We start from the raw sequence: 23743 nt of genomic DNA, 5'->3' as shown, positions 1-23743 counted from the left end.
TTGTGGCACTTTTCTGCCCAGGAATCTCCTGGTCTGTGGGCAATAAAAATTCGTTTGGAAATGCAGTAATCACTCACCCTCTGCGTTCTTGCTGGGAACTACACTCCAGAGATGTTCCTATTTGGCCATCTTGGATTCCTTTTTTTTTTTAGATGAAGTCTTGCTCTATAGCCCAGGCTGTAGTGCAGTGGTGTGATCTCGGTTGACTGCAATCTCTGTCTCCCGGGTTCACACAATTCTTCTGCCTCAGCCTCCTGAGTAGATGGGACCACAGGTGTGTGCTGCCACACCCAGCTAATTTTTGTATTTTTAGTAGGGACAGAGTTTCACCATGTTGGCCAGGCTGGTCTCAAACTCCTGCAAGAGTCTTTTAATAGGAGAACTGGTCAAGCAGAAGAAAGAATCAGTGAGCTTGAAGACAGTCTATTTGAAAATACACAGTCAGAAGAAACAAACGAAAAAAAGAACAAAAAACAATAGAGTATGCCTATAGGATCTATAAAATATCCTCAAAAGAGCAAATCTGAGTTGTCAGACTTAATATAGAAGATAAGGAAATAGGAATAGAAATTTATTCAAAGAAACAATATCAGAGAACTCCTCAAACCTAGAGGAAGATACCAATATCCATGTACAAGAAGGTTCTAGAACACCAATTAGATTTAACCCAAAGATTATCACAAGGCATTTAATAATCAAACTCCCAAAGATCAAGGATAAAGAAAGGACCCTAAAAGCAGCAAGAGAAAAGAAAGAAACAATGTACAATGAAGCTCCAATATGTCTGGCAGCAGACTTTTCAGTGAAAATCTTACAAGCCAGGAGATAATGGGATGATATATTTAAAGTGCTGAAAGAAAATAACTTTTACTCTAGAAGAGTACATCCATCAAAAATATCCTTCAAACATGAAGAACAAATAGTTTCCCAGACAAACCAAAAGCTGGAGGATCATCAATACCATACCTGTCCTTTAAGAAATGATAAAGGGAGTAATCCAGTCAGAAAGAAAAGGATATTAATAAGCAATCAAATTATCTGAAGGTGCAAAACTAATTAGAAGTAGTAAGCACACAGAAAAACACAGAATAGTTTAACAATGTAATTGTGATGTGTAAACTATTCTTATCTTTAGAAAAACTAAATCAATAACCCATCAAAAACAATAACTACAAGAACTTCATAAGTCATAGAGAATACAGGAAGACAACAACAAGTTAAAAAGTGAAGGCATGAAGTTAAAGTATAAAATTTCTATTAGTTTTCTTTTTGCATGTTTGGTTATGTAAAAAGTGTTAAGTTGTTATCAGGTTAAAATAATAGGTTATAAAATAATATTTTCAAGACTCATGGTAACCTCAAACAAAAAAACATACAATGGATACCGAAAAAATAAAAATCAAGAAACTAAATCCTATCACTAGAGAAAATAACCTTCATTATACAAAGACAGAAAGTAAAGAAAGAAGGAAGAGAAGATCACAAAACAACAAGAAAACATGAAAAAATTGCAGGAATAACTCCCTACTTATCAATAGTAACATTAAATATGAATGGACTAAACTCTCCAATCAAAAGACATAGAATGGGTGAACAGATGAAAAAACAAGACCTATTGATCTGTTGCCTACAAGAAACACACGTGACCTATAAAGACAAACATAGACTGAAAACAAAGAGATGGGAAAAGACATCTCCTGCCAATGGAAACCCTAAAAGAACAGGAGTAGTTATACTCATACTGGACAAAATAGACTTCAAGTCAAAAGCTGTAAGAACACACAAACAATGTCACTATAATGATAAAGGCATCAGTACAGCAAAAGGATACAACAATTGTACATATAAATATATACGCCCAACCATGGAGCACCTATATATATAAAGCAAATATTATTCAAGCAAAAGAGAGAGAGAGAGTCCCCAATACGATAATAGCTGGACTTCAACATCCCACTTCAGCACTGGACAGATCTTCCAGACTGAAAATCAACAAAGAAGCACTGCTTTCATGGAAAAAAAAAAAAAGAGAGGATGAGTAAATACAGCGCCAGGTACACACATTGAGATTCATCAAGAAAACAACTCAACCCATGTAACACTGCTACTGGAGAACTTCAGCCAGCCACCAGTAACAGTGTTACACATCACTGACATGGTGCTCCCAGAGGGAGGGGTGGGCCACCATCTTTGCTATTTTGCAGGCTTAGCCATTGTTGCCTTCAATGCAGCTATCCTATGAAAAAGTGGCCTGACTGCTATTTTTTACACAGATCCCTAACCCCACTTTACGTAGTTGGGTGGGACCTCCTGACTGGAGTCACCAGCTACCCTCACCTGTACTTTCCAGCTGGCAGTGGTTCCCAGCCTCCCTGGGATAGCACTCACAGAGGAAGTGACAGACTACCATCTTTGCTGTTTCACTGCCTAAGCTGTTGTGGCCCTCAGGCTCTAGGGAATCTGAGGTGACTAGTGACTAGAGTGGTCCCCCAGCACAGTGTAGTAGCTCTGTGGAGGAGCAGCAGACCTCTTTTCATGAGGGTCCTGGATACCATTTATCTTCACTGAGCAGACCCTCCTGATGGAGGTCTATAATAACCTCCACTGGTGTTTTCCAGCCAGTAATAGTTTCAAATTGCCCTGGGATGGAACTCCAGAGGAATGGGTACACTGACAGCCTTGTTGTTTCTCAGCCTTAGCCACTACTGCCTTGAAATTTACAGAGTCCAAAGAGACTAGAGGCTGGAGTGGAGCCCCAACCCAGCACAACTGCTCTACAAAAAAGCAGCCAGACTGTTTTTTCATGTGGTTCCCCAATCTTGTTCCGCCTTACTAAACAGGACCTCCCAACCAGGGTATCTAGCTAACTGCTGGTGTTTTCCAGCTGACAGCAGTTTCAAAAGTCTCTGGGACAGAACTCCCAATGGGAGGGGTGGGTTGCCATCTTTGCTGTTTTGCAGCCTTCACTGTTGATACCTTTAGCTACTGAAAAATCTGAGGTGGCTATGGACTGGAGTGAACGACCAACAGACAGCAGCAGCCCTAGGAAAAAGTGGCCAAACTTTGTTATGTGGGTCCCTAATCCTGTACCTCCTCACCAGAAAAGTCCTCCCATATTGGGTCTCTAACATCCCCCTGCTGGGTCTTCAAGTCAGTTGCAGCCATGCAACTTGCTGGGAGAAAAGCCCTAGTGTGAGGAGTGGGATGCCATCTTTGCTGTCTCACAGCCCTCACCTTTGCTGTCTTGAGGCCCTGGAGAGTCCACAGGAATCATGGGGTGGTCTGGATCCCCAGTACAGAGCACTCATCTGAAAGAAAAGTGACCAGACTTGTCTCCATGCAGGTCCCAAGCCTCACTTCTACTCACTGGACAGGGGCACTCAACCTGGGATTCCAGCACAACCCCCCTGACTCCACCTGACCACTTCAGAGGGAGCCCAGCAGTTAAAGGAACACCTACAAACAGACATGTAGAGATGGGAAAAAAACCAATGCAAGAACTCCAGCAACTCAAATGGCCAGAGTATCTTATGTCCTCCAAACCACTGCTCTAGTTCTCCAACAGGTATTCTTAACCAGGAAGAACTGCTGAAATGACAAAAATAGAATTAGGACTATAGACAAAAAATTATTCACATCCAGGATAATGGCAAAACCTAATCCAGGGAAACTACAGAAACAATAGAGAAGCTCACACGTACAATAGCCAGCATTAAACAAAAACCAAAAAACAAAAAACCCTAATCGACTTCATAGAGATGAAAAACACACTACAAGAATTTCACATTATACAGTATATGGGATTTTTTTGAGACAAGATCTCACTCCTGTTACCCAGGCTGGAGTGCAGTGGCACTATCACGGCTCACTTCAGCATTGACTTCACAGGTTCAGACAATTCTCCCACCTTACCCTTCTGATCCTCCTGACCAACATGCCTGACTAATTTTTTTTTTTTATAGAGGTGGGGTTTTGGCATGCTGCCCAGGTTAGTCTCAAACCCCTGAGCCCAAGAGATCTGCCCACCTCGGCCTCCCAAAGTACTGGTATTACAGACATGAGCCACCACTCCTGGCCATCCAAATGCATTATAATGAAATTTAAAAATATCAAAGACAAGGAAAGAAAAAGGTTTTTAAGTGTTCTTAGATAAAGAACAAATCAACTACAGCTGACCCTTGAACAACATAGGTTTGAATTGTGTGGGTCCACTTATACACAGATTTTTTTTTTGCCACAAATACAGTTGGCCCTCTGCATCTGTAGGTTCTATGTCTACAACCAAACAGATTGAAAATATAGTATTCATAAGATGTGCAATTTGCTGATACCAAAGGCTGACTTTTTAAATACCAGGTCCTATCAAGACAACTTTGGGACTAGAGTATGCATGGATTTGGGTATCTACAGTAGATGTTTGGGTGGAGAGTGGGATCCTGGAATCAATGCCTGTAGATGCCTAGGGACAACTGTACAAACAAGAATTCAATTAAGGTCATATGATGTAACAAGGAAATGTAATAATATTTTCAAATCAATCAATAAAAGAAAATTTAAATCTAGAATTTTAAACAAAAATATCACTTAAAAGCAAACATACAAGAACAATATTCTCAACTATTGAACATCTCAGCAGACTTAGCACACAAAGACCCTCTTTGAAAACACTCTTGGAAGAGGCACTCCAGCAAAGAGAGAAGTAAACCCAGGAGAACATTAGAAGATAAATGAGAAGTAAGAATAAATAAATAAAATAACTTAAAATTTATTATTTCTTTTTAAAAGCAAAGATACGCACCATAAACACACAGCCATATCCAATAAAATCCACTAAAATTCCATACAATATCAACAAAATATGGGTTATGGCAAAAAAAAAAAACAAATGGAAATAAGAGTTTATTGAAGTATACCTATATTGTTTAGGAGAAGACACAGATTGAACTTGAGAAGAAAAACAACATGAGAGATTGTTAAGAGGAACAACTAATCAAAAAAACATAAAAGTCATGAACATATACACATATTAACCGTATAGCCTCAAAATATTTTCAGCAACAACCAATGGAACTACAGGGAGAAATAAATTAACAACTGTAACAACTGTACTTGCTAATTTTGAAATATTCTTCTCAGAATTTCATAGCTCAAACACCATAAAAATGATTATAAAGCATATAAAATAATAACATTTAGCTTAATTGATCTATAAAGAAATTTACATCTAACAAGAAAAAATATACATTATTTTTTAGGACACATGCATAGAATATATTTTTTAATTGGCCATTTAATAGGCTACAAAGGAAGCCACAATAAATTACAAGGAATCTATATCATGCCCTCTATAATTCCTGACTATATTTCAATAAACATATATAACAAAAGGATGTTTTTGAAAGAAAACCCTTGGCCAGAAAATTAGGCACACACATAAAATAAAGATATATCTAATTAATTCTAGGATTAAAGAGGAAATCTCAGGGAGAAATTATAAAATAAATTGGACCCAAATGACAATAAAAACACTATATATCAAAACATATATGGTATCAGTTGGAGTCTAGGAAAGAAAAACTCATAGAATACAGGTACCAGTAGTTTGAAAAAAACATACAACACATCCTTCAGAAAACATGAAATGGTAAAAACATGGAAGCACTTAGCATTAGTCAAGGCTCTCCGGAAACACAGAACCAATAGGATGGATGGATGGAGAGATAGATAGATAGATAGATAGATAGATAGATAGATAGATAGATAGACAGACAGACAGACAGATAGGTAGATGGCTTATTAGAGGAATTCGTTCACTGGGCTCATGCAATTATGGAGGCTGAGAAGTCCAAGGTTGAAGGGACACAACTGTGAGAGCCTGCTCACTGATGGGGACTTTCTGCAAATTACCATTCTTGTAGGTCAAAAATAGCTGAATATCAGAAATTTCATATAGCTTAACTTATAGACATTTATCATTATTCTCATTTTGCCAAAGAAATTGAAGGATAGAGGAATTTAATAACTTGCTCAAGTTACAAACCTGATCAATTATTGTCAAAGTTATAATTTGAGCCTAGGAAGCTTAGTTTCAAAGTCTGTCTCTTAACCAGTATGCTATACTGCACTACTTCTTGGAAATTATCTCTATGGATGCAAAAAAGGCATTTAATAAATCTTATCACCAATTTATTACTAAAAATGTATCTCTGACTGAAAGTAAAGAGTGGTTGCCCAGGGATAGGTGGAAGAGTAGAGATTAACTGTAAACAAGTACCAGGAACTTTTTGGGATAATGGAAAGGTTATAAAAATGGATTATGGTGATTGTTGTACTGTTCTCTTAATTTACTAAAATAACTGAATTTATTTGCACTCTTCACAATGGGTGAATTTTATGATATATAAATTATATTTAAATTCTATTTTTTAAATTCTGAAAACTTCCTTAATTTGCTAATAACTATAAGAACATCAACATAGCAATCACCATATTTAACAGAAGAAATTGTAGAAGCGTTTAAAGAAAATGCTTCATGAATAAGAAACAATGATTGCCATCCTTGCTACTATCTAACATAGTACTGAAGGTTCTAGCCAAAGATATAAGCTAAAGAGAATTTTTTTATTATGGGAACTAAAACAAATAAAATTATTATTAAGAGAATATAGTCATAAACAAGGCAAAAAAAAAAACCCCATCAGGTGGCAAATTATTATAAAAAATAAGAGAGTTCAGTGAAGTACCATATAGAAGATCAATTTACAAAACGAAGTTTCTTAAAGCAGAAATAATCAAGCGGAAAATTTAATAGGAAAGCAGATACATTCACAATGGTGGCAAAATCTATGCAGCATCTAAGATCTAACCTAACAAAGAGTACAGAAGACCATTTTAGGGAAAAAAATGTAATATTCTGTTAAATAGTATAACAGGAGATCTGAATAGAGAATTAGATCATGTTTGTGGATAGAGTAACTTAAAATTGTGAAGATACTTGTTTTACCCAAATTATTCTATAAATTCAATGCTGCAATTGACTCAATGTTTGTGTCCCCTAAAAGGTAAGAAGAGAGAAATGAGCTGAAGATGGAATCATTAAGCAAAAAGGAACCAGACATAAATATTTGAAAATTTCTCAACTGTCAATATTACAAAAAAATAAAAAAGCATGTTCAGAAGAGAACACTAAGGGTGTGGTTAACTAACCATTTGAAAAGGAGATTCGTGTAAGTGTGAATGGTGGACTTAATCAGCCATCTCAACAGAAACCAGGAACAGAGATGGGACAATTCTAGCAGAAATGCCAGCTGAGACTAAAGGAAAGAGAGAAAATGGGATACAATTAAGGAAGACCATCAGACTTCTTAGAACCTACAGGACTATAGGACTCAACCACCAGGCAGCAAACATGTAGTATTCAAAACAAGGGAAGAAGCTCTCCAAAGGAGATTCAGAGATCTGCAGAAGTGCTACTCCCACCACCAGCCTAGAGTACCATGGACTGAGGCAGAAAATGGGACTGCCTCCACCTCAGGTTCAAAGGGTGGGACCAACACCCAGCAGAGCCATGAGAACATGGTTAGGCTACTGGGATCCACTGGAGCACCACCACCACTGGGCAGAGCCATGGAAGAGGTTCCTCAACCACTGCCACCATGGTTCCAGAGGGTAGAATATCAAAATGATTATTCTTCAGCCTTAAGATCTCACAGTGCTTGCCTTGCTATGTTTTAACTTGCTTGAGACTCATCTTTCCTTTCCTTCTTTCCTCTTTCTTTCTTTTGGAATGGGAATGTCTATTCTATGCCTGTATTTTGGAAGCACGTAACTTGATTAGTTTCACAGGTTCATAGCTGGAGAGGAATTTGCCTCGGGATGAATTGTACTTCAAATCTTACCGACGTTCGATTTACATGATATTTAGATGAGTCTTTGGACTTTAGACTTTTAGAATTAATGCTGGAACAAGTTAAGTATTTGGGGACTGTTGTAATGTAATGAATTTATTTTGCATGTGAGAAGAACATGAATTTGGAAGAGCCAGGGGCAGAATGCAATGGATGAAATGTATGTCTCCAAATTCACATATTGAAATCCTAATCCAAATGTGATGATATTTGGAGTTGGGGCCTTTGTGAGATAATTAGGTCACGAGAGTAGATCCCTCATGATTGGAATTAGTGCCCTTACAAGATGAGACTAGAGAGCTAGCTAGCTCTCTTTCCAACATGTGAGAGTACAGAAATAAGAGCACCCTCTTTATACCAGGAAAAAAAAGTTCACTCACCAAGAACCTATGTCAGCACTTTTATCTCAAATTTCTAACCTCCAGGACTGTGAGAAATAAATGTTTGTTGTTTAAGTCACCTAGCACATAGTAATTTGTTACAGCAGCCCAAACCAACACAAATGTAATTGCAATCAAGTATGTAAAAATATACAGTTGAAATTAAGAAAATCTAAAATAAAGGTCATTTTTTTAAAAAAGAAAACAAAAACTAGGCTAATTATGAATAGAAAGATCCTTTCCCCATTGCTTGTTTTTTGTCAGGTTTGTCAAAGATCAGATGGTTGTAGATGTGTAGCATTATTTCTGAGGTCTCTGTTCTGTTCCATTGGTCTATATATCTGTTTTGGTACCAGTACCATGCTGTTTTTGTTATTGTAACTTTGTGGTAGTTTGAAGTCAGGTAGCATGATGCCTCCAGCTTTTTGCATAGGATTGTCTTGGCTAAACAGGCTCTTTTTTGGTTCCATGTGAAATTTAAAATAGTTTTTTCTAGTTCTGTGAAGAAAGTCAATGGTAGCTTGATGGGAATAGCATTGAATTTATAAATTACTTTGGACAGTATGGCCATTTTCATGATATTGATTCTTCCTATCCATGAGCCTGGAATGTTTTTCCATTTATTTGTGTCCTCTCTTATTTCCTTCAGCAGTGGTTTGTGGTTCTCCTTAAAGAAGTCCTTCACATTTCTTGTAAGTTGTATTCCTAGGTATTTTGTTCTCTTTGTGGCAATCGTGAGTGGGAGTTCACTCATAATTTGGCTCTCTGTTTGTCTATTATTGGTGTATAGGAATGCTTGCGAGTTTTGCACATGGATTTTGTATTCTGAGACGTTGCTGAAGTTGTTTATCAGTTTAAGGAGTTTTGTGACTGAGACCATGGGGTTTTCTAAATATACAATCATGTCATCTGCAGACAGAGACAATTTGACTTCCTCTCCTCCTAATGGAATACACTTTATTGCTTTCTCTTGCCTAATTGCCCTGGCCAGAACTTCCAATACTATGTTGAATAGGAGTAGTAAGAGAGGGCATCCTTGTCTTATGCCGGTTTTCAAAGGGAATGCTTCCAGCTTTTGCCCATTGAGTATAAATTGGCTACAGGTTTGTCAAAAAATAGGTATTACTGAGATATGTTCCACAAATACCAAGTTTATTGAGAGTTTTTGGCATGAAGGGATATTGAATTTTATCAAAGGTTTTTTCTGCATCTATTGAGATAATCGTGGTTTTTGTCATTGGTTCTGTTTATGTGATAGATTCTGTTTATTGATTTGTGTATATTGAACCAGCCTTGCATCCCAGGGATGAAGCCAACTTGATCATGATGGATAAGCTTTCTGATGTACTGATAGATTCAGTTTGCCAGTATACTATTGAGGATTTTTGCATCGATCGTTATCAGGGATATTGGCCTGAAATATTCTTTTTTTGTTGTGTCTCTACCAGGTTTTGGTATCAGAATGATGCTGGCCTCATAAAATGAGTCAAGGAGGAGTCCCTCTTTTGCTCTTATTTAGAACAGTTTCAGAAGAAATGATACCAGCTCCTCTTTATACCTCTGGTAGAATTAGGCTGTGAATCCATCTGGTCCTGGGCTTTTTTAGTTGGCAGGCTATTAATCACTGCCTCAATTTCAGAACTTGTTATTGGTCTATTTGGGGATTTGACTTATTCCTGGTTTAGTCTTGGGAGGGTGTATGTGTCCAGAAATTTATCCATTTCCTCTAGATTTTCTAGTTTATTTGCATGGAAAGGTTTACAGTATTCTCTGATAGTAGTTTGTATTTCTGTGGAATAAGTGTTGATATCCTTTTTATCATTTTGTATTGCATCTATTTGATTCTTCTCTATTTTCTTCTTTATTAGTCTGGCTAGGGGTCTATCTATTTTGCTTAGGGATTTTTCTGTCTATCTCCTTTAGTTCTGTTCTGATCTTTGATATTTATCTCCTGCTAGCTTTTGAATTTGTTTGCTCTTGTTTCTTTATAATTCCCTATTTATTTAATAAGTGGTACTGGGAAAACTGGCTAGCCATAAGCAGAAAAGAGAAACTGGACCATTTCCTTATACGTTATACAAAAATTAACTCAAGATGGATTATAGACTTAAACATCAGACCTAAAACGCAATACCATTCAGGACATAGGCATGGGCTAAGACTTCATGACTAAAACACTAAAAGCAATTGCAACAAAACATGAAATAGACAAATGGGATCTAATTAAACTAAAGAGCTACTGTTCAACAAAATAAACTATCATCAGAGTGAACAGGGAACTGACAGAATGGGAGAAAATTTTTGCAATCTATCCATCTGACAAAGGGCTAATATCCAGAACATACAAGGAACTTAAGCAAATTTACAAGAAAAAAAAACCATCAAAAAGGGGGCAAAGGATATGAACAGATACTTCTGAAAAGAAGACATTTATGCTGCCAACAAATGTGAAAACAAGCTCACCATCACTGATCATTAGAGAAATGCAAATCAAAACCACAATGAGATACATCTCACACCAGTTAGAATGGCGATCATCAAAAAGTCAGAAAACAACAGATGCTAGAGAGGATGTAGAGAAATAGGAATGCTTTCACACTGTTGGTGGGAGTTTAAACTAGTTCAATCATTGTGGAAGAAGTGTGGTAATTCCTCAAGGATCTAGAACCATAAATACCATTTAACCAAGCAATCCCATTACTGGATATATACCTATACACAGGTATATTTATTGCAGCACTGTTCACGATAGCAAAGACTTGGAACCAACTCAGATGCCCATCAGTGATAGACTGGATAAAGAAAATGTGCCACCTATATGGCATGGAATACTATGCAGTCATAAAAAATAATGAATTCGCCAGGCACGGTGGCTCAAGCCTGTAATCCCAGCACTTTGGGAGGCCGAGGCGGGTGGATCACGAGGTCGAGAGTTCGAGACCATCCTGGTCAACATGGTGAAACCCCGTCTCTACTAAAAATACAAAAAATCAGCTGGACATGGTGATGTGTGCCTGTAATCCCAGCTACTCAGGAGGCTGAGGCAGGAGAATTGCCTGAACCCAGGAGGCGGAGGTTGCGGTGAGCCGAGATCGCGCCATTGCACTCCAGCCTGGGTAACAAGAGCGAAACTCCGTCTCAAAAAAAAAAATAATAATAATAATAATAATAATAATAATAATGAATTCATGTCCTTTTTAGGAACATGGATGAAGCTGGAAACCATCATCCTCAGCAAACAAACACAGGAACAGAAAACCAAACATCACATGTTCTCACTCATAAGTGGGAACTGAACAATAAGAACACACATACAAAGGGAAGGGAATGTCACACACTGGGCCTGTCAGGGAGTGGAGGGCAAGGAGAGGGAGAGCATTAGGACAAATACCTAATGCATGCAGGGCTTAAAACCTAGATGATGGGTTGATGTGTGCAGCAAACCACCATGGCACATGTTTACCTATGTAACAAACCTGCACATTCTGCACATGTATCTCAGAACTTAAAGTATAATAAATAAGTTGAAAAAAAGAAAATAAAATATTTAAAACATTTTTAAAAGATAAGAAAGATCAATGAGAGAAAAGGGACAAAGGAAGTATTTACTTTACCAGTTCAGTATTATACTACACAACCATAGTCACAAAGACAGTTCAATATTGACATTTACCAAAAAATGGAACAGACAAGAAAGCTCAAGAAAATATCCAAGTATTTGTGGAAGCTTGATGTGCAACAAATGAATGTGGAAAGAATTCAATGTTTAGCAGAGTATATTGGGAAAATTCCCTCTACATATGAAAACAATAAAATCAGAGCTCTGCTTTTAACCATATAGAAATGTGAACTAACAGATGCACTGAAGGCCTAAATGTAAAAGCAGAAACTGTAGAACTAATGGAAGCTATAGAACATCTTTGTGACCAAGAGGTAGGAAAGTACTTCTTAAATGAGATGCCAAAATTGTAAACCATTCTATATTCTGAGGATTTACTTACCAAAAATCAAAGATTTCTGTTCAACCAAGAATATCATGGAAAAAACAAAGAAACCACAGACAAATGAAATGACATACTAGAAACATATGTGCAAGTCTAAGTACAACAAAGATTAATATCTAGGATAAATATGTAACTCCTATGAAACATTAGGGACATGATAGAAAATCCATCAAAAGTAAAAGATATAAACAGATAATTCATAGAAAATAACGTCAATTTTGGCCGGGCACGGTGGCTCAAGCCTGTATTCCCAGCACTTTGGGAGGCCAAGGCGGGTGGATCACAAGGTTGAGAGATCGAGACCAACCTGGTCAACATGGTGAAACCCCGTCTCTACTAAAAATACAAAAAATTAGCTGGGCATGGTGGCACGTGCCTGTAATCCCAGCTACTCAGGACGCAGAGGCAGGAGAATTGCCTGAACCCAGGAGGCGGAGGTTGCGGTGAGCCGAGATCGCGCCATTGCGCTCCAGCCTAGGTAACAGGAGCGAAACTCCATCTCAAAAAAAAAAAAGAAAAAAGAAAAAAGAAAAAGAAAATAACGTGAATTTTTAATATTCCTAAGAAGAGATATTCAAAATGTACTAGGAATCAAGGAAATGCACGTTAAAACAATGAAATTCTATTTTATGACCAACAGAACAGCAAATACTAGAAAACTGAATTACACTAAGTAATAAAAAATATTCAAAGAAATGGGAACCTTCACACATTGCTGGCAGGATTGAATTGGTACAGCTAGCCAATACTGGAAAAAAATATGGCAATTTTGGAAAAAATATTGGAAATATTTCCAATATCAAAAAAAAATGGGAAAAATATGGCAGTATTTCATGAAATTAAAACAAAATTGAAACTGGATATCTTAGTAGTAGTAAAATGTTCAAATGCATATTCCTATGACTTAGAAAATTGTATGAAATTCTCTCAGGTACATAAAAGGAAAGAATTTTTTATGGGCAAAGTTGGAGGAAAAATCTGATGTCCATTTCTTGGGGAACAGACAAGGAAGAAGTGATAAGTGCATACTATGAGTACGTTAGAAGCAATAAATTAAATGAGCATATAACATCAAGGACAAATCATAAAGTAAGAAATCAGACATGGCATCTAGCACAGTACTAGCTCTACAAATCCAAAACACATATACAACAATACTACATGCTCCCTAAAAATATGTAAATATATAAATATCTAAGAACACAGATTAAATGTATTAGATAGAATAAGTGCCTATCATAACAACTTAACATTTATTGAAATGCTCAGCCCTGTTTTAATTATACTAACTAATGTACTAAAGTAATTCTCAAAATGTTTATCATTTTAATCCCTATTATATAACTGAGGTAAATGGGCCACAGAGAGGTTGATATAGCAAGTGGGTGGCAGATGTGGAATTCAAGCTAGGCAATCTGACTCCAGAGCCTGTGCTCTTTACTTCCCCTATGTTCTCTATGGACAGAAGCAAAAACTCAAGAGGGTAAATGAGAATATTCTGCAATGAATAAACAGTTAACCTCCACACCTGAGATCTGCAAAAGGAAACAAAGTCTTCAATTACAAGATCTCCTTGTTACTCACAACACCAAGTCAAGCGCTTATATAAAATGATCAGGTAGATTATTAAATATTTGACCCTTTCTTGTTCTAAAATTTTAAAAACCTAATAATTGACTTTACATTTTCTATGATAGAAGACCCAATCAGATACAGTATAACTGTGAAAAAAAGAAAAATATACTATTTTTCACTTTTCTAGGGCAATCTCAATATTATATCATAGAAATTAATTCTTAACACAAAGTAGGCACTTTCAACAGGTAGATAATGATTTTAAGTTCTAGATTTTGGCAAACAAAGAAACTGGTAGCTGTGTTTATACACGTAGTATTAATACCTCTAGCTAAACTAGCAGATTATTAAGGGGGGAATATGGTAACTTTAGACCCTGAGGCAAGTACTGCAGGGATTATATTATCATAACAGCGATGATATTTAGAGTGAAATAAAAACAAAATAAAACACAAAGTAATCTTACAGTAGAACGCTTCCAGAAACGAATAACTTCAGTGGTATTTGCTGCAGGATGAAGTAAAAAGTAGTACTTCCATTCATCCCAGTCTACTGTTATTGACCCATCACTATCCATGCTGAAATTTTTAAAAAAGAAAACAGTGCTTATAACATTTATGTCAAAGTTAGTACCACTATAAAAATAAATAATTCTTAAATCTTTATTTTGGGAGCCACTTCCTTGGACTTCATTGAAATTACTGTATTTTCATATTGTTATTAAAATGGACTTTATTTTTTAAAGCAGTTTTAGGTTTTCAGAAAATTTGAGACAGTAACACAAAGACCCCGATATATCCCCACACTCACTGTCCCCTATTGGTAACACTTCACATTATTATGGCACATTTGTTATAATTAATGAACCAATATTGCTACATTATTATTCACTAAAGTCCATATTTTATTCAGAGTTTCTTAGTTTTTAACTAATGTTGTCTTTTTGTTTCAAGATCTCAGCTGAAATAGCACATTCTATTTAGTCATCACATTTCCTTAAGCTCCTCTTGGCTATGATAGTTTCTCTCTCCTTGTTTTTGAAAACCTCGACAGCTTCAAAGAGTGCCGATGGGGTAACTGGCCCTCTAGTGGAATTTATTCCATAATGCTTTTTAATTATTTACTTGTATGTATTTCTCTAATATTTTCCCATAACAATCAGCATTCAATAAATATCTGTTGGATGAATGAATAAATGGATGAAAAGTGAATAAAACTGATTGAAGGGTAATTTTATACCTTTTGGCTCTTCAAGTATTATTTTTACTTCTGATCCTCTTCTCCCTATTTGTAGCTTTTTAATCAACTTTAAAACAACTGTTTATTTATGAATTTAAAAAGAAGACTCACTTTTTACCGTGGAAAATTTAGAATTCACTTAATTTTTAAGCATCTCAAAAAAAAATTTTTTTTTTTTTTTTTGAGACGGAGTTTCACTCTTGTTACCCAGGCTGGAGTGCAATGGCGCGATCTCAGCTCACCGCAACCTCCGCCTCCTGGGTTCAGGCAATTCTCCTGTCTCAGCCTCCTGAGTAGCTGGGATTACAGGCACGTACCCATGCCCAGCTAACTTTTTGTATTTTTAGTAGAGACGGGGTTTCACCTTGTTGACCAGGATGGTCTTGTTCTCTTGACTTTGTGATCCACCCGCCTCGGCCTCCCAAAGTGCTGGGAATACAGGCTTGAGCCACCGTGCCCGGCCGCATCTCAAAAATTTTTAAGAAGCATCAGAGGTTGTTTCATTGTGTCTAAAAGGTGGAATTAGTGAAATGTTTTTTTAAATAGCATTACTGTAAATAAAAATTCTAAGAAACAAATACTATTCTGCCAACAAAAAGATTAGTACAATTTCCAGTTCTAGCCAAGACAAAATAGTGGTTACAGAACTTAGATTGCCATTGTAAGCCAAGCTGAAAGTGGACACAATATATGAAACAACTGTTTTCAGGCACTGATCTACACACAGGACAGGGCTATGATACTTGGGAGAAGAAAAACCGAGGAGTTGAGCTCCCCATTCATTCTAATGTCTGGCTCAGGACACTCCAAATTCTAGCATAGACAAGTAGAAGCCTAAAGAAAGAACAGGTAAATAGAATAAACAAAGACTGGAGCTCAGGGCTGCTGAGAGGGCAGGAATTTGCAGGGCAAATTTTGGAGGGTGTTCCAGAAACTATACAGGTAAGCCTTTGAATCTTTGGCTGAATACTAAGCTACACTTGACTCCATCGGCCTGACAAAAATAGCTACTGGAGGACTGTGAGTTTGTAGAAATTCAGTAGCTGAGCAATACTGAAGTTCAAAAAAGAAAGCAAAGATGAAAGCGGGGGCAAGAAACATTACATACAGGGCAAACTGAGAAAAGCAGCCACTGACATCAAAGTCAGTTCTTGATAGCAGACTTTTTTTTTTTTTTTTTTTTTTTTTGAGAAGGAGATTGCTCAAGCGATTCTCCTTCAGCCTCCTGAGTAGCTGGGATTACAGGTGCCTGCCACCACGCCCGGCTAATTTTTGTATTTTTAGTAGAGATGGGGTTTCACCATGTTGGCCAGGCTGGTTTCAAACTCCTGACCTCAAGTGATCCACCTGCCTTAGCCTCCCAAAGTGCTGGGATTACAGGCATGAGCCACCATGCCTGGCTGACAGCAGACATCTTTAGTGATAACTTCAAAGTGCTGAAAGAAAAAAAAACTGTCATCCTAGAATGCCACGGCAATAAAAGTAACCTTCAAAAATAAAGGTGATATAAAGAATTTTCAAAGAAACAAAATAATCACTACAAAATTCACCTGTGGGCAATGTGCACTGCTTCAATCTGCTTTGTCTTATGATACTACATTGTAACTATCTGGAAGAATTATCTACTCTAATAGATTGAAACCCTCAAGTGGGGATTTTGACTTGTTCATAATTGCATCTTTTGTAGCTAGAGCTATGACTGGTGTCTATATGAGTTCTATAAATAAACTTTGAATAAATCATTGCTATCAGTAATTCATAATTTATCTAAGAGTATGATTCAGCAGTGTATTTCCAATTTTCCAAAAACAGTATAGCAACATATAATTTTGTGATTTTAATGGCTTATAAAATACCACTTGTCATATCAATTTTAAAAAAAGTCCAGAGATTGACAAAGCTCCCAAGTTTCTATCAAACTTGTCCTATCTGATATTTCTTTTTTTTAAAGAAAGCTTTTCTAAAAAATTTTAAGAAACCTTATTTCTTGTTTAATTGCTTATGAATAGAAAACATATTCTGTATAATTCCAGTTCTTTTTAAACTTTCACATTTCCTTTAAGATCCAATGTATGGGCAATTCTTATAAATGTCCTATATGTGCTTTAAGAAACATATATTCTTCAGTTTTCAAGTACAATATTCTATGTATGTTTGCTAGGTAATGGTTGGTGATGGTATTGCTATATCTTATCTATAATGATATTTACCATCTGCTTGTTATATTAAATACTGAGAAATCTGAGTTAAACTCTCTTACTCTAATCATTGACTTATCTATTCTTCCTTGTACTTTCATTAATTCTTGATTTATAGATTTGGGGCTATATTATTAGATCTATACAAATATAGAATTGTATATTCTGGGTAAATAAAGTCCCTAATCATTATAAAATGTCCCTTTATTTTTGTAATGTTTTGGTTTTTCATCCTTTTTCTTCTAACACTTCCATTACTTAAAAATATACCTCTTGTAACAGTATGTAATTAGAGTTTGTCCACAGCAACAGCCAAAACCAGATTTACACTGTCAAAGACTTAAAATATTCTGTCAGATAGAAGATACAGATTAATAGGATACATTTAATGTTAAGACATAAAAAAATAGAATCACAAAACAAGAAAGAAATAAGAAACTATAAGGAATTATCAAACATATTTGAAAAAGAATCAAATAATATAAACTTCTATAAATAAAATTTTTGATAAACTCAATAGAATGGTCAAGTGAAGAAAAGAGACGAAAAGAGGAATTGAAGATATATTTGAAGGGTTTACCAAGAATGACACACAGAAAAGAAGAAAGTAGAAAATATTTTTTAAAAGACTAAGAAAATGAAGGGAAAGTTATATTTTAAAATATAAAGATTGAGGATTTTCCAAAACTGTTGTAAGACATGAACACATAATTTCAAGAAGTACAACACTAATGTTGAGGAAATCTAATTAAAAAAAGAAAGAAAGCCAGGCCTATTCACTAGATAAAAGCCACAGAACCGCAAAGACAAAAAGATGATCATTAAAGAACACAGAAGAGACAGATTCCCTACCAAGGATCAATAAAAAGACTAGCCCAATCTTCCATCTAACAGTGGAAATAAAAGCAGTAGAATAATGTCTCAAAGTTCTGAGAAAAAATAATTGTCAAACTAAAACCGTGTATCTACAAAATTTCTCTTTCCAGAACAAAAGTGAAATACACATGCTTTCAGATGCTCAACAACTAAGAGTTAAGTGCCAATATAGTTACACTAAAAGAAGTTCCAAAGGATGTAGTTTATGAAGAAAAATCCTGGATGAGTAGTGTGGGATGCAAGTCAGAATGGTGAGTAAATAAGATGCTAAATATAAATACATCAAACAAGTTTTCTGCATAAAATAACAATTGCAATACCTATTTGTTCACTTTAAAAACAGAACAAAACAGCATATAAATTAGGAGAGAGGTAACTGGGGCTAAAAGTGTTCTAAACTCTGTTGTTTGAGGACACTGTACAGATTTTGTTTAACTTTAGCCTTTAAATTAAATTTGTATGGTAAAATTTCAAGCTTAACTACTAACAAGAAACAAAGTATATAAATCCAAACCACTGAAACAATGAATAAGGAAAAAAGATGAGAAAAAATTTATTAAAAAGAAAGGAAAAAGAGAAGCCTATAAATACTGTAAATCAGTATTACAATCAATCCAATTTCATTCAGTCTCTTACAGAGAAAAAAAAAGAGAGACTACTCCACAAGGCATTCCATGAGGGCATTGTAACCTAAGAAACAAAATCAGATTAGGACTGTGGAGAAAAGAAAAGAATAAGAAATCTCAGCCATGAACAAAATGTAAAAGCTATGAACAAAATTTTAGCAAATTGAATCCACCACAATATTTTAAAGTTGTGTTTATCCTAGGAATGTAAGGATGAATTAACAAAGAGAAAACAAATCTGTAAGTTAATTCACCATATTAACAGATTTTTAAAAGATATATATTATCTCACAAATCTAAACCCATTTATAATTTTTAAAAGTCCCTTGACAAAATAGGAACTTTTTTTAACATGACAAAGATGATAAACCACTTGTAATGGTAAAATATTTGAAGTATTCCCTTTAAGATCCACAAAGAAACAGAATGCCCATCATTACCAAATATTTTTATTCAACATCATTATAGCAAGAATAGAAAAACTAATTAATTAAAGGTATAAGGATTGGAAAGAGAGAAATAAAGCCATCAGAATTCAAAGTATTATTTTCAAGTAGTATGTTACATGGCAATTTCACCTTCTGTCCCCTCCACTTCCCCACACCACAATTTATCTAGTTCTTCTCAAGCTATAAACACATCTTGCATCCTGGTTAAAAACTCAAAGATCACAGCTTGAGGCTGCTTAAAGTCACAGATATCATCAAACATGTCATTCTTTTTTTTTTTTTTTTAAAGAAAAAAAGAATAAGAAAAAGAATAAAGAAGAGGAAGCAAGAGAAAGAGGAAGAGGGAGAGAGAATGGGGGTATTGCTTTATTGCCCGGGCTAGAATGCAGTCTAAATATGGGTATGCCTATAATTGTCCTTAATAATGGAGACATAAAATAAAATGAGGGAAGAGAATAACAAACAAGGAGCCAACCAACATTTCGTTTAAACTTCTAAGTTGATATGATGTGGTACTGATAAGAGTGTATATTTTGTATATTTAAAGTGGAGAGTTCTATAAATGTTAATTACGTTTACTTGTTCCAGATCTGAGTTCAAGTCCTGGATATCGTTGTTAATTTTCTGTCTCATTGATCTAATATTAATGTTGAAGTCTCCGACTATTATTGTGTGGGAGTCTAAGTCTCTTTATTAGTCTTACATGTCTGGGTATTCCTGTATTGGGTGCGTACATATTTAGGATCTTTAGCTCTTCTTGTTGTTGCATTGATCCTTTTATCATTATATAATGTCCTTCTTTGCTTCTTTTGATCTTTGTTGCTTTAACAACTATTTTATCAGAGGCAAAAATTGTAACTTCTGCTTTTTATTTATTTATTTTAGCTCTCTGGTTGGTTGGAAAATCTTTCTCCATCCCTTGTTTTGAGTCTTTGTGTCATTCTAACCCAGTTCGAATCTACTCTATGCAGAGGGTATATCAAGCACTAGACACTTGGCAGCATTATGGGCAAATCCAAACTGTTGTAACTTAAGAGATGAAATAGCTGAAAGAGGATTTGAAAACCCATGTACCACCTCCAGAGGCTCCTAGAGTTAACTTAAGTGCTCACTTCACAGTTCTTCCTCTCAAGCCCAGGGAAGTCTGAGAATGAGCATACTCCTATTAAGTTTTGTGATTTGCAGGGACAAGAGACAATGGCAGTTTAAGGTTAAGTAAAAGGATCCAGACAACATAAGATTTTCTTTTCATCTCCACCTTCCTCTACTTCCCCCTCTCTCCTGGCCTTTTAAAATTTCTCCTTAGGATAAATTGTCTCTTTCCTTTATTGAAAAGCATAATGGTTTCAACCCTGGAATCCCTTCTTCACAAGAAATCTTCCTGAAAATTTAAGATATAAAACAAATGAATGCAGAACTGTTTGGTTCAAGGAATAGCTGGAAGCCAGAAACTCATTTTGATTGTCTCCCCCTCCCTTCTCCCACAAATACACAAAGGTCACCCTTAAGAACAGTTTGAAAAACCATTACACTGGTAATATATGTGATTTCATTTGCTTAAATGGTCAAGCTAGGGAATGACTTTGCAAGTTGCTCTTAAAGGGACAGATTCCAAGTAAGGTAGAATTAAGCAAATACGGTAAGCAGGTTTATTCACGAAGTTATAGAATAGGGATGATATTCCACATTTATAGCAATTAGTTCCTAACATCAAGTATAAAACACAAGAAAAAAATATTAAAATTAAAGACAAGAACTGACCTGTTCAGAATTGTTTTTGCCTGGACTTCAGAAATATGCATACCCAAAGATTTCAAAGCAGCAATTATTTCTGAGGCATCTATTACTCCTTTAAGAATGAAAAAATATCGGGTTAAAGTATCTGAAAAGACAATAAGGCAAAAATATACTTCGAATATAAAAGTCTTTAAAATCCCATATGTTTTTGACCTATAATCCCATATCCACAAGTCAAAGCCTAAAAAACTTTTCAGAAAATTGGTACCATAGTTCATTTGGTGGCAAAATCTACTTTGAACTCATATTAGGTTAATTTTAGTCAATTACTTATCTAATTTATGTGAATATTCATGTTTCACTGCAGAAGTATTCATGCTGATAACTGCATGATGATGCTCCGTACTCCACTTGGAGTATTACATAATACATCATATATGTACTGCATTACTTTTCCAAAATCCAAATTTTAAATTTCAAAACACATATAGCCCCAGGCATTTCCAAATGAGATTGTAGGTCTATAACAGATTCTTGACTATTATACCTACTTGGAAAGAATTGAAAAAGTAAATTCTGAAGATTTGATCCACAGCCATGAAAATAAGCCCAGTCAATGTTTTTTAAGGTAAGCTTTAAAAGAAACAATTTACTTAAAACACAACACCAAACTCTTTTAACATACCATACACTATGTTAAATAACTCAAATCAACTAATATATTTAAGCCTACTATGCATTTTGCAGTCAATGTTGAATATTGTGAAGGGTAAATTAAGTATTCCATATTCTCCTCAAACTCTAAAACACAAATCTAATCCTATCACTGTCCATGTCCAAAGAAACTTTGATTCCTCCCTTGTGCAAAGTGAATAGTTGAGGATATCCAATATTTTTAAATATAAGGACAATATTTTAATGTAAAAATAAATTAACTTTAGTGTCTTGTAGTTGAAAAATACATGTCAAAAAGCTGCTATAAATTTAGTCACATTTTCCATTTTTATTTATGAACCATAGCTGCCTATGCATACCTTTATATATTCATATATGTATAAGATATTACTTATTTGGCCAGCAGACAAAGCCCTTTATTCATCTGTAGAATTTCAGACTCTTGTCAATAACTAAAGGCCCCCAGTATTTCCAAGCACCACAGAATGTAATTTACTGTTCTATTAACCTAGAAATCAAAGTTTCTTTAATAGGGGAGGCAGTATCCTCTGCCTTATGTACCATTATAATCTTCAGACACTATACTCTTCAAGTTAATAATTTTTAAAATTTGAAAACCTACTACGTAAATCACTATGCTAAATGTCAAGAATCTAAAAATTAATAAACACACCCAAGGAGCTTACCAATTTATATAGATGCACCAATTTCTTTAAAAATAATTACTGCTAAATGCATGTTAATAGAAGAGCCATGACTAAACTGCAATAGAAGGGTAAATAAAGGAGTAAATAACAAGAGTCACAAATGAGGCACTAGAAAGGATGGACAAGAGACCACCAAAGAAACAAAAAGCATTTTAACAATAGGTGCGGTAAGAGCAAGATACATATATTTATTTAACTAACAGTTATTGCAAGCTTACATATGATATTAGAAATAAGTAGAGTAAATACCTGCAGAGGAAGGGTAGTGATATGGAGCAGGTACAAAAGGAATGTTTCTGAGATGCTTCTAATAATCTACTTCTTAGTCTAGATGCTGTTTTCATGCTATGTATTTGCCTTGTGAAAATTCATGGAGTTTACATTTATCATTTATTTATATATTTTGCAATATATGTCATATATCAATGAAATCTTCCACACACAAAAAAACCGTAAGTCCGGGCAAAACTGGAAATGTCATTTAACCAGCTCTGACCTTGTCTGGTACTTTCCCCACTATGCCTTTGTTTAAGCTATTGTTTCTGATCAAGAAACCTTTCTTTTCATTTCTGTGTATATATTAACCCAGTACAAATCTTCATTGTATCCGGGCACAATTAAGTTCTCCTCAAGTTACTTTTATAACAATGATCATAGCCTATCTTGTGTATAGCTATGTAAAAGTCTTCTCTTACTCCACCCAAAACTGTGTTTTTGAAGACTTTTGTTAACGTTCTTCCTAGTGCACTAGCTCACATATAATGCTCAAATACTGTTTGCTTAATTGACTAAAATATGTGAAGTAAGCCTCACCTAAAAGAACCTAGAATTCAGACAAATATGTATTAAAAAACTGTAACATAGTCAAGGTCTACAAGCTTAAAGTGACATTCAAAGTTGTCTTTAATCATATGCAGGAAGCTTTCACAGAGAAGATGGAATTGAATTGAATAATAATTTTAGATAGATGGAAGGGGGGACTGCAATCATTCCAACAATGTAATTCCAGGGAGAAATGCAAATTATTACATTCCTGTACCAGTGACTATTGCTAAGTTACAAAGCACCCCAAAATTTAGTGGCTTACAAAGAGCATATTTAATCATGAATATCCAATCTGAGTTTGGTTCAACTGGGTGGTTCAGTTGGTTGGTTCTTCTGTTCTTATCTTGGTCATTCATGTAAATTTAATCAACTGCTGGTTCAACTGCTGCTGGCCAAGATGACTTCAATCACATGTCTGTCATCTCAGATGAGAATACAGAACAGTTAAGGACTAACTGGGTAACTCTCTCCATGTGATCTCTTTAGCTGGGTAGCTTTGATAGCAGCAGGAGGCAGACAAATACCCAGGCAGAAAGGGGCAAGTC

General features: G+C 35.4%; 1 protein-coding gene across 1 annotated transcript in view; it reads right to left on the bottom strand.

Annotated features, from left to right (window-relative positions):
* The window catches only part of LOC101038363 (mitochondrial adenyl nucleotide antiporter SLC25A24-like), a 71943-nt gene that overhangs the window by 42424 nt on the left and 5776 nt on the right, over nt 1-23743 (bottom strand). The window contains exons 3-4 of the mRNA XM_074381316.1: nt 21016-21103; nt 14333-14444 (exon numbers count right to left, since the gene is read on the bottom strand). Coding sequence (XP_074237417.1) covers nt 14333-14444; nt 21016-21103 — 200 coding nt within the window. The remainder of the gene's footprint in view (nt 1-14332; nt 14445-21015; nt 21104-23743) is intronic.

This window comes from Saimiri boliviensis, chromosome 11 (assembly GCF_048565385.1).
Source record: "Saimiri boliviensis isolate mSaiBol1 chromosome 11, mSaiBol1.pri, whole genome shotgun sequence".
Lineage (NCBI taxonomy): Eukaryota > Metazoa > Chordata > Mammalia > Primates > Cebidae > Saimiri > Saimiri boliviensis.
This window is presented reverse-complemented; position numbering and strand designations above follow the sequence as displayed.